The sequence below is a fragment of the Aphidius gifuensis genome, linkage group LG1 (genome assembly GCF_014905175.1).
Source record: "Aphidius gifuensis isolate YNYX2018 linkage group LG1, ASM1490517v1, whole genome shotgun sequence".
Taxonomy (NCBI): domain Eukaryota; kingdom Metazoa; phylum Arthropoda; class Insecta; order Hymenoptera; family Braconidae; genus Aphidius; species Aphidius gifuensis.
Genome location: NC_057788.1, coordinates 19,459,866 through 19,470,666, shown reverse-complemented (window position 1 = coordinate 19,470,666; position 10,801 = coordinate 19,459,866). Strand labels below are relative to the sequence as shown.

At 29.5% G+C, this 10,801-nt stretch overlaps 1 protein-coding gene across 2 annotated transcripts; it reads right to left on the bottom strand.

Annotated features, from left to right (window-relative positions):
- Positions 1-6,407: 6,407 nt before the first annotated feature.
- On the bottom strand, positions 6,408-10,548 carry LOC122850645 (peptidyl-alpha-hydroxyglycine alpha-amidating lyase 2-like). Of its 2 annotated transcripts, none has more exons than XM_044149779.1 (8): positions 10,293-10,548; positions 9,688-10,063; positions 9,423-9,592; positions 9,163-9,361; positions 8,893-9,094; positions 8,567-8,791; positions 8,317-8,429; positions 6,408-8,252 (listed from the first exon to the last, which is right to left on the bottom strand). In XM_044149779.1, the coding sequence occupies exons 2-8, from the start codon at positions 9,817-9,819 to the stop codon at positions 8,112-8,114; spliced, it is 1,182 nt and encodes a 393-aa protein (XP_044005714.1). In that variant the 5' UTR covers positions 9,820-10,063; positions 10,293-10,548; the 3' UTR covers positions 6,408-8,111. The 2 variants fall into 2 exon arrangements, with proteins under 2 accessions (XP_044005714.1, XP_044005722.1); XM_044149787.1 differs by having other exon boundaries at positions 7,837-8,252; positions 8,337-8,429; positions 10,293-10,536.
- Positions 10,549-10,801: the final 253 nt, after the last annotated feature.

The window sequence follows — 10,801 nt, the reverse complement described above, 5'->3', positions numbered from 1 at the left end:
TCTTGTGTTCCCAGGCTTGACACCGGTTTGCAAAAAAAATTATAAAAAAATATAAATAAACAATTATTATTAATTTATTAAGTTGACATTATTATTTATTACGCGATACAATTTGAATTAACGATAATTATATGAACGAAAATAAACGGCGTAACGGGGGATCGATCCTAGGTCACTCTCGTGGAACTCCAATGCTCTATCAAGTTAACCACCGGGGTATTAAGGTTGATTCTGAAAATCTGAAATCGCAACAGATTTTTTTTTTCTTTATCTTATGTTTAAATGAAATAATTATCTACATTGTCAATTTTTTTCAAGTTTTTTTTGTTCGGTTTTTTTGAGATATTTACTGTCAAAGTTGACAACTTTAACACGCAAGGTATAGGCGGTACCCCATATTTTTATTAATAACTTTTTCAAAACGCAACAGAAAACGTTAAATTTCTATCAGTTTGTAGTGCTAGAAAAGACAAATTTTTTGATATAAATTTTTAGTATTTCGTCTTTTGCGTTTAAAAAATAAATAACTTTGAAATTCAAAAATTTCACGAGAAGCGCAGCACACAGACATCAACACAAGCATGGTTTCAGTGTACGATGTAAACTTTGCTTGCTAGTGTGTAGCCACGCACACACATACTACTAAAGAACTTGGTTTTTTCATCAGTGGCGCCACAAAAAATTTTAGGACACGGGAATAAAACATAGCGTTATTGATATACGGGCCCTTCGTGGCATAAATATTGGTTCGGTGATGTGACTGGGAATCAACCTGGCACAATAGTCAAAACCTAATAATTGTTTTTTAAAATTTCTATTTACAATTTATAGATCTAATTAATATAATTTTTTTTTTTTAAATTGAATATATGCACAAGCAAGTCCCGTGTGAGGCTTGGTAAAACGGGCTTGACACAAGGCTCGTGTGAGGCCGGGGGAAAACAAAAAAAAACAGGCTTGACACCGGCTTGGACTATTAAGGCCTGTCTGAGGCCGGTTGAAAACAACGGGGTCAGTCTTGTGTCAAGCCTGTGTAAGGTGTTACTCGAGTTAAGTCAAAATAGTTGAAGACCAATGTAATTGATAAAAAACGATTCTATGCAAAGAAATACATCTATTCATAACTTTTTTTTTGTCCTAGGTAACTTTGTTTGTTTATAATAAACTATTAAAGTCGCTATTTTTTTCGAGGTTAAACACGGTGAGATAGGGAGATTTTACTTTTTTTTGGGTTCAACTTAAACTTTCATACAAAACTAAAAGTTGGAGAATTCTCAAAAACTATCAGTCTGTAGAGGAAAAAAAGACAAATTTTTTAGTTAAATAATAATTTTCTGACCTAAAATATTTTGTTCATAGTATAGAAAAATAAATTTTAGTCTTTGTCTAAATACATGAGTGGAAGTTAGAAACAATATTTCTTTCTTTTTTCTATCCTTTTCGCACTCATAGAAAATATTATGTTTTAATACGCCATCCGCCAGAGGTCTCAAGTTTACTCGAGTAACACGTTAACGAGGCTCATGTGAGGCCGGTTAAAAACAACGGGGACAGTCTTGTGTCAAGCCTGTGTTAACAAGGCTCGTGTGAAGCCGGAGAAAACAATAGGCACAAGCTTGTGTCAAGCCTGTGCTCCCAAGGCACGACCCTCGCGCAAGCCTGGCACAGTTGTTTAAGCCCGAGAACTCCTACCTGGGTCAAAGTTGGAACAATCCCTAGCCTCTCTGCCCCCCTATCTATGGCTTCTATTGGGTGTGTAATCTTAAAATCTTAAAAAGTGTTAAAATTAACATTTAAAAAAGTGTAGACCTATTTTAACATCCAAAAACTTTTAAATTTTACATTTTTTTTTTTTTTTTCACTATGTATATGTAATTCGTTTTTTAGTACACGGTACGTAAATAGTATATTTCGTCACTAGTGCCCACGCAGTGAGTGTGATCACAATGAATTTGTAATTGCAAGCCTTGGCGAGTGTTTTCCCTCCAAATGAGTTAGGAGCGGGCTCTCTGATTCGGCACATGTGTCGAACTATATACTTTATGTTACAAGGGCAGTGGGAATAATGTGTGAATTTCCAAAGCGTCGGAGGGGTAGTGCGTTTTTTGGAAATTCACACATTATTACCACTGTTCCTAGTAACATAAAATATAGTTCGTTACATCTTATGTATAGAATCAGAGAGCCCGCTCACTTTCATTGGAGAAAACACCTCGCCAAAACTCTCCAAATTCGTTGAGAGCACACTCTCTGAGTGGGCACTTGTAACGAAATATACTATTGTGACACTTGGGGCAATGGGAAAAATGTGTGAATTTCTTTTTATGCATCATTCCCACCGCCCTTGGGTCATAATATTATTTTAAATCGGATACTAGAATTTTAATACACAGTACCGGAAAATCATTTCTACATCTGTACTGTAGTTTTTGACGAAGATGCTCAGATTTTCATGCACACCATAAGAAAATCATTTCAAGTCAGACACTAGAATTTTAATGCGCAGTACAGGAAAATCACCCCAAGTAAAAATTAGTTCAGGATGGCCTGAACCTTGATCCAAGCCGAATCAGGATATCTTATATGAAAGCTGTTAGGGGCCATTCATGTATACGTAGTCATAGTGTCACTTGACTCGTAGTCGACTCGTTAGTCAAGTCGTAGTCAAGTGCAGTCAGCGAAAATTTTTGTCCAATCAATTAATTATCATTATGACGAAAAAATATTTATCATATTATTTATTAATTGTCTTATTAACAGCAATTATTATTGATTTGTTATTGGTAGTTATTATTTTTATTAAATTTCTTCGATTACGCTGAAGTGTAGTTGAAATGTAGTCAATGCAGTCGAATATCATCTAGTCACACCAATTTTGACTATGCATAAACTATACACTAACGTGTTTTGAATATATTTGTAGTCGTGGTGTCACTAAATCAGGGCATGAATGGGCCCTCACTTATTCTCAGAAAGCAACTTTTAATTATAATTTTTTTCTTGATCGAGTCATTATTTCAGTGATAAATGATAATTAAACGATATTATTTATTATTGAACCCCTTTTGTTTTATTTACAAAAAATATATTTATAAAGCATCATCCATATACTGCTCATTGCCAGAATGAATCAGCTGAATCTTTTCTTCAAGAATATAGTTTTTATATATATATATCGACTTTTTTAAAAGGGTCTAGTCCCTTATATTGGAATTATGCACTTCTTATATTTATTTTTTTTTACAAATATATTTTTATATAAAAAATCAGGTATGGCTCAAGTAAAGCAGCTATAAAAAAATAAATATGAAAATAATTCAAGCGAACAATCCTCCGCCTACCAACATCCAGCGCTCTTCTTCAACGTCTTCTCCTTAGCTTCTTATTTATTTATTTTTTTCTTTTTGAGTATCGTCGTTTTTACACACCTTTCCGGCTTTCTCGCTTCCCTTCTTACCCAGTCTTTTGTAGAGGCTTTCATCATTCCACCGACTAACGTCTCTCCCGGCTCCTTTTCATCCAGCATTGCCACGATGATGTCTCACTTTGCCAGCGATTGCCAGCCAGCAACAAATCCATTGATTTATTTAGCGGTGTCCTTCTTCTCTTTTGATGGATTTTTTTTTCATTCCTTTTTTTTATAACAACTTGTTATTATATTTTCTTCCCATGGTCGGCTACTTCTATGTGTTCCTCGCACTGTATAGTATTCCAATTTGTATTCCAATTTCATTTTATTAAAATAAAATATATATATGTGACATGAAAAAAAAAAATATTGCATAAATTCAAGTTATAACAATTATTTTAAAAAATACGTTTCATGAATATAATACGATAAATAAATTCATATATTTTAATAATTACAATTTGATTTTAAAAAGCATTTGTATGTTTTTTTTTGTCAAACTAAAATTTGTAATGTTCACAGGTTTTATAATTAATTTTAATGAGATTAATCAAACTATTTAAATCATTCGAAATAAAAAAATATATATTTAAATATTAATTTAAAATAAAACTTTTTCACACGAAAATTAAATTCAACCTGACGTTGTTAATTTCAAAATAAAATAAATTTATAAAAAAAAAGTAAATCTCTGTGGACCAATCGTGTAAAACCGTGGCGAAGATGAAGATTAAAAAGAAGAATAAAAATAAAAGTATAAAAAATAAAGACAGATTAAAGTAAAGGACAGAGTGAACATACGGTAACAATAAAGATGTATCTATCAGTACAGGGCTACGTGCCAGAGGACGAGACTTCGTGTGCACGCCACGCCATCCTTATCCCCCCTGACAATCTCTTTTTATCTTGATTCTTTTTTACTTTTTCATCCAGCACACAGTTTAAATGTACTTTTATATGTGTGTAATAATGGCTCAGTGAGGTTGGAAGTTATAGCCACAAGCGCGCCTTTGTATTTTCATGACTCTTTTTCTTCTCCCTTGTCCGCTGTCCTACCTGGGCCTTTTTTTCAGCCTGCGGGCCCATAACCCCCCACTCTTGCCAACTGCTTTCATTTGCTCTGAGGTTTTATTCTACTCAAATCAAGTCTCTCACTAGCTATAATATATATTTCAAGCTCACCTTTGATGCTTTCTACGATGTCTATTTTACATTGGTTTTAATCAAATAATTGTTTTCATGAATATTGTACGTTGATTGTAATATTTTCTTTCGTTACAAAACAACCATTCAAATATATACACATGTTTATATACACAAAATAAAAATTACGATTATCAAAGTTTATAGCCTGTCAGAGTCGTTCAAGGTACCTGCCTTGAATGTAAAATCCAGAATATCATGTAGAATAATAAAAAATAAATTTCGAAAAAAAAGTTATCATGCGATTTTTTTGTTTTTTTTTTTCTTTCGTTTTTGGCTATTATATTTTGTTGCTTTTGATGAAGTATATATTCAAGTGTACAATTTTTACACATAATAAAACTGATGAATATTCGAAAAAAAAACATATACTAATGATGAAAGATAAGAGAATATTTAGACCACCATGCTCACAGGAAATGACGACTTCAATAATGTCGAGACCATGATTGAAAAAAAAAAAATAATTTTTTTATTTACTTTTTCTGTAAACTTGATGGTAGTATTATTGCAAATGATACTCTTCGGTTGTCTGCACAGTTGCCATAGATAGTAATTAAGGTAAAATAAAAAGGAAAAAAGTCATCTGTATGTATTGGTTGTTCAGTAATTTAGTCATTTTATATTGCTCAATGAACAGATGAACAACACCCAACCTAGCATATGCCGCTGTTTATGTCGTGCTTTATTACATCTGGTTGTCTTCTTGGTATTGAAATAATAAGACCCACCACCATCAACATATAAAATAATTTCTCTTTCTCACTAACATAATGCATTTATTTTTGTGCTGCAATTTAATCTTTCTTATTTACTATTATTCTCATTTCCTGTGTACTTATTTTTATTCTTCGTATTTTTTTTTTATTATTATTTTCAATTAATTCCGGGGACAATACTCTCAATTACAATGTACACACTTATCATTCAATTATTTTTGTTGAAAAAAAAATCTATAAAATTATTGAATAAATTCATCAATGTTTTTTTCTATATATAAAAAATAAAATTGATTTATTATTTTTCAATAAATAATAATTTGCCATGACATCAAAATATCGAATAAAAACATTTCGATACATTCGTTAATCAATATGTCACCACGCATCATTAGCCATTCGAAATATATCACATAAATTTGAATGTATAAAATTTTTAATAATTATTATATTCTTGGAAATATCCACATGTTGCTTTTATAAATATATAAACATTCGTTTCGACTTCTCTATATTTCGTTTATATATACTACACTTAATATATTATTACGACTCTAGTCGTATGTCTGCACCCTGATCTGTCCTAAAACGCTTCATATACGGTTTAAATTCAGCTAGCGTCATGTGTGATGCCAGCAACTATTTTTCTTTAGCAGCAGCTACAACAACAACAACAACACGTATAAAAATATATATATTTATATTAATGTGAGGCCAAAACAGACGTCGGCCATTATCCTCCTCATCCTCAAAAATTGAGCCAGGCTATCGAATGGCGGGGGCCACGCGGCTACGCCCGAGGCAGCATCTTAACAACTTAATTTTCGACGATAGAATGAGAGAAAAGGAGAGATATATAAAAAAGCAACTCACGTCCTCTTGAAACTGAGTGAGAAGGATTGAATAAAGATACACAGAGGTTTAGACAAAGAAAACGATAAAAAAAGGTATGAAAAAATAAAAAAAAAAATATATACCGAAAAAAAAAACATATATGTATATACTTATATAAAATTTTAAACCATAAAAATTTTCAATTTTATTTTGTGTATGTTAGAATTGTTGTTCAATTGAACTTTTTTTTTTTGTATCCAGGCATTCAATATATATATACATATTGAGAATTATTTATAGAATGCCATTTCAGTTTCTAGGTTTTTTTTTAACATGAAATCTGTACAAACAATCTTCATATATTCGATTGATATATGTTATTTTTTTAGTTTGAATAGAGGCAGTAACCGGATATATTATTATGGTCACCTATTCTTTGCTGATTTCTTTTTTTTTTCTTTAAATTTAAACTCATTCATATAAAATATACCGTGATGAAAATAATTACTCCAATTTTCTCTCACTAAATATTCATGAATAGTTATTAATTTTATTATTTTAGAAATATTATAAAAACCAAGAAAAACTTGTTCAAAAAATGTTTTTTTGATTTTTTGGTCGATTACCGTACTCAAATTAATTCTAATTGGTATCCTTTTTAAAAAATAACTTTCAATATTTCATTCATGTGAAAATATTTCTCCAAATTGCTATACGTATTACTCCCGAATTAAGCCAATTGGAATTTCATATTTTTAAGTTTATTTCAATTGATTTTAAATAAAAAAATAGTTCAGTAATTTAACTCATGAAAAAGCCCTTATATACCTGCATATATTTATAACCTGTTAAATGTTGTTTGGAGCGAGACAGAGATGCGGGTAATCAGTGACAAACCTTTGGATATGATGGTATATTTTCGAAGATGCTGAGTGTAGAGATTAAGGTAGACGAAAGAAAAAAAATAAAAATTTTATGGTAAGAGAGAATGTTGGATGATAGTAAAGAAAAAAAAAATAAATGAAGAGGGGAATCTGACCAGGTTTGACTGGTCCAGCACGCACCAGCACATCTTCATTAGTCTCCTGAATCGTGGTCACATTTATGGCGTTACCGTAACGTAAGCCATGGCTGTATGTATTTTTACCTACACAACACATACAGCTTGTAATTTACATAATATTTTACATACATGCAATCTTTTTTCTTTATATTTTTTCATCATAATTTTCTTTTTGTCTTAAATTTATTTATCATTATTATTATTCAGCATCATGTTTCCTTTGTTCTTTTCAGTTTTCATAAATATTGCGTTGTTGACATGCTGACATACTGTTTATGTGTAAACATAAAAAAAATCTGAAAAAAAAGATTGTCAAACAAATTGACAATTACATATCTCTATTGTAATATTTTTTCAACCAATTTTTTTTTCAAAATTACATGACAATATTGAGTCGTGTAAAATTGAAATTTTTCTTTTTATAATTTTGCACAAATTTTATACCTTTTATGTCATATTTACTAAATGTTCAATTTATTCATCATACAATCTAAATAATAATTACATTTAAGATGAAACAAGTTTAACGATAATTAATGAAAATAATAATTAGTATGGTAAATAATCGATTCAAGATAAACCACGAAAAAAAAATTTGATATATTTATTTTTCATCTGATATATTTTTCACATCTTCTTCATCAAATGATAAATATGAATAACTCAGTAAAATTTTTTTTTAAATAACATAAAATGATAGAGAATTATCTCAGTATGAAATAGATAATTTTTTAAATTTTTTTATAACAAGATAAATATATTTAATTATCCAAAATTATTAGCACTATTGTTTCAAGTCAAGAAATGTCATTTAAAAATTATTTTTATAACCAGCTCAATTGTCGATTCGAAGTCATTTCTTTTTTGTTATATTTTTTATTCTTTACTCCAAATTATTCCATATATCATCTTGTCGATTTCCACGAACAAGATCAAACTTCCATATTTTATTCGGTCCAATTTCAGTAACATAAAGTTCCGATCCATTTGGAGATATTGCCATTGCATGAGGTTGTTCAAAATTCTGAAAATACATATATCATAAATAAACATTAATTAAACAAGATTTAATAATTAGTATGATTTACTCCTGTTGATGGTGACCAACTTCCAAAAATATCTTCGAATTTTGGATCCATAATAAATCCCCGTATTGGTATCATTGGTGATGTTGGACCATTGACTGCATAGAGAATGTTACCTTAAATAAATAAATAATAAAAAATAAATCAATATTTATAAATGAAATTACAGTGAGTGTGTATTCACATATAGAAATTTACGTTCATTCAAAAAAACTTAAAAAGTGGTGGCTTTACTTGAAAGTTAATAATTTACCATGAGCAGCAACAGCAAATACTCTGCCAAGATCAGGTTGATGTAACGTTAGTGGTGGTCTTCGTCTTTCATTAATATTATTATTATTATTGTTGTTGTTGATGTCGTTGTTTGAACGGAGGCCAACGTTGAGGCAAATTATACGCATGTTCTCACGATCAGCGACACAAACATCTCCTTGATCAAGAATTGCAAGACCATGTGGTACTCGTAATGTCACAAATTCTATTAAATAAATAAACATCAAATTTTTTGTGCAAGAGATATGCATTAATTATTTTTTTTTTTTCGGTTAATTAATCATGTAACTTTGAAAAAAAGTTTACCATTTTGTTGTGGAATTTTGTTGATTAAATTTCCTGATTCATCAAAAACCATAATTCTATTGTTACAATAACCATCTGCAACAACAATTTCTCCACTTTTAGCTACAGCAACAGCAGTTGGTTGACAAAAATGTTGATCATCACTTCCACGAGTAAATCTTTCACCTAGAATTAAATCTGGTCTTCTTGAACCTGGTTTAAACTGTAAAATAACATAAGAAAATTATTTATAAATATATAGATTTACTTTGTTGAATTTAAAAATAATACCTTGAAAACTTGATGAAGTGCAACGTCTGTTAACCAAACATATCCAAATGGATCAATATGAAGACCATGTGGAAGATAAAATATTTGTTCTCCCCAAGCATTTACAACAACACCTGTTATTGAATTTAATACTAGTATTGTTGCATCTTGAATTGGTCCTTCAAATGCTTCTTCATATTCCAAATTATCATCATAAGTACTGGAATTTATAATAATTAAAAGATAATTATAAATTTTTAAATAAATTATAAATAATTTACTTGTAATTCCATGTTCGATCACCACGATGAAATATTACTGGTCTTCCTTCAGAATCAACTGATACACCAACTATTTGACCTACATTTCCCGGACCTTGCCAGTCGAAATTTTCTGTTGGATAGCCTGGACGTTGTACTTCAACTTTTTCAATGGAAGCAGGAGAATTGACCTGTGTATTTATTTACATACAAAAACCATATGTTAAGAAAAATATTTTTTATTAAAATTTAAATGGAATAATAAATATGTGTAAAGTAAACTTACAGTCAAAAGATTTAACAGTTCCTCAACTACAACAGGAACATCTTCATTTTGTTTTGTTTGAATTGTAAATGATGAGACAAGACCAATTAAGGCAACTATTGTCAAATACTGTGGGCAAAATATACCAACCATTATAAATATGGTGATCAACTGGTTGTCTTGATACAAGTGCTCGTCTATGACGCACGAGTTACAGGAATATATATCACAAGTTAAAAATCGATCGCGCTTGCGCTTTTTTAATAAATTTTCTTTGTATCTTCGATGGATTTTTTTTTTTTTTTTGTTATCAAAATTCAATGTTTCTTTTTGATATTTGTTTAATTTCCTATTGAGCTTTATTCCTCTTTATTTTTGTTTCGCCTTCAATCAATATCTATAGATATATATAATAAAAATAATTTCAAATTTTTAAAATAAACAATAGAATTTCAAGCAAACGAATGATAAAAATATAATTGCTACTATCAAATTTTAAATAAGTCTTTTAATTAGAAATAATTCATCTCATTTTATAATTTAAAGACATTTATTAATAAATTTTCTTTAAAAAGATTTTTTTGTTGTTAATTAGGAATATGTGAATTTTAATTTTTTGTACTTACTAATCAGCTGAAATTATTGTCTTACTGTAGTGCGTTGAAAAAAAATCATCAACTTGATTCGATAGTATTTTTTTAGCTATAATATACAATAATTATTATAAGTTATTTAAAATAAAATTTATAATATTTATTTTTAATTTAAAAAGTTTAAAACAAGTTTTTTAAACAAGATATAAACTTAGGATGGCAGCCGGTGGAAATGCTTTGCCATGAATTGTTTGTCACCAACTGCATTTGTATCATAATCCGTTTATTTGAGGTAGCAAGATTTTTATATTCTGCTAAGCTCAACCCCTAAAATTTCTCGATCAATAATTCTACGCAGGTAATCTAAACCAATCGCTCATTGGCATTTACAAATTATTATTATTTTGGTTTTTTGTTAAAATACAATAGCAGTATCAAGCTTTGTAATACCCATCATAAATAATAAAAAAATAAATGTCATTCAGTTTATTTAATTATTTTTCTTTCAAACAGGTCAATTTTGAAACTTGTAACAACAGAAC

What these genes read in the sequence shown, in the direction of transcription:
- LOC122850645 (XM_044149779.1), bottom strand. Translation starts at nt 9,819, where the DNA reads ATGGTTGGTATATTTTGCCCACAGTATTTGACAATAGTTGCCTTAATT. An exon ending in CACTTCATCAAGTTTTCAAG is followed by an intron (nt 9,095 to 9,162) that starts GTATTATTTTTA and finishes GTTATTTTACAG; the next exon opens with TTTAAACCAGGTTCAAGAAG. An exon ending in CAAAATTCCACAACAAAATG is followed by an intron (nt 8,792 to 8,892) that starts GTAAACTTTTTT and finishes TTTATTTAATAG; the next exon opens with AATTTGTGACATTACGAGTA.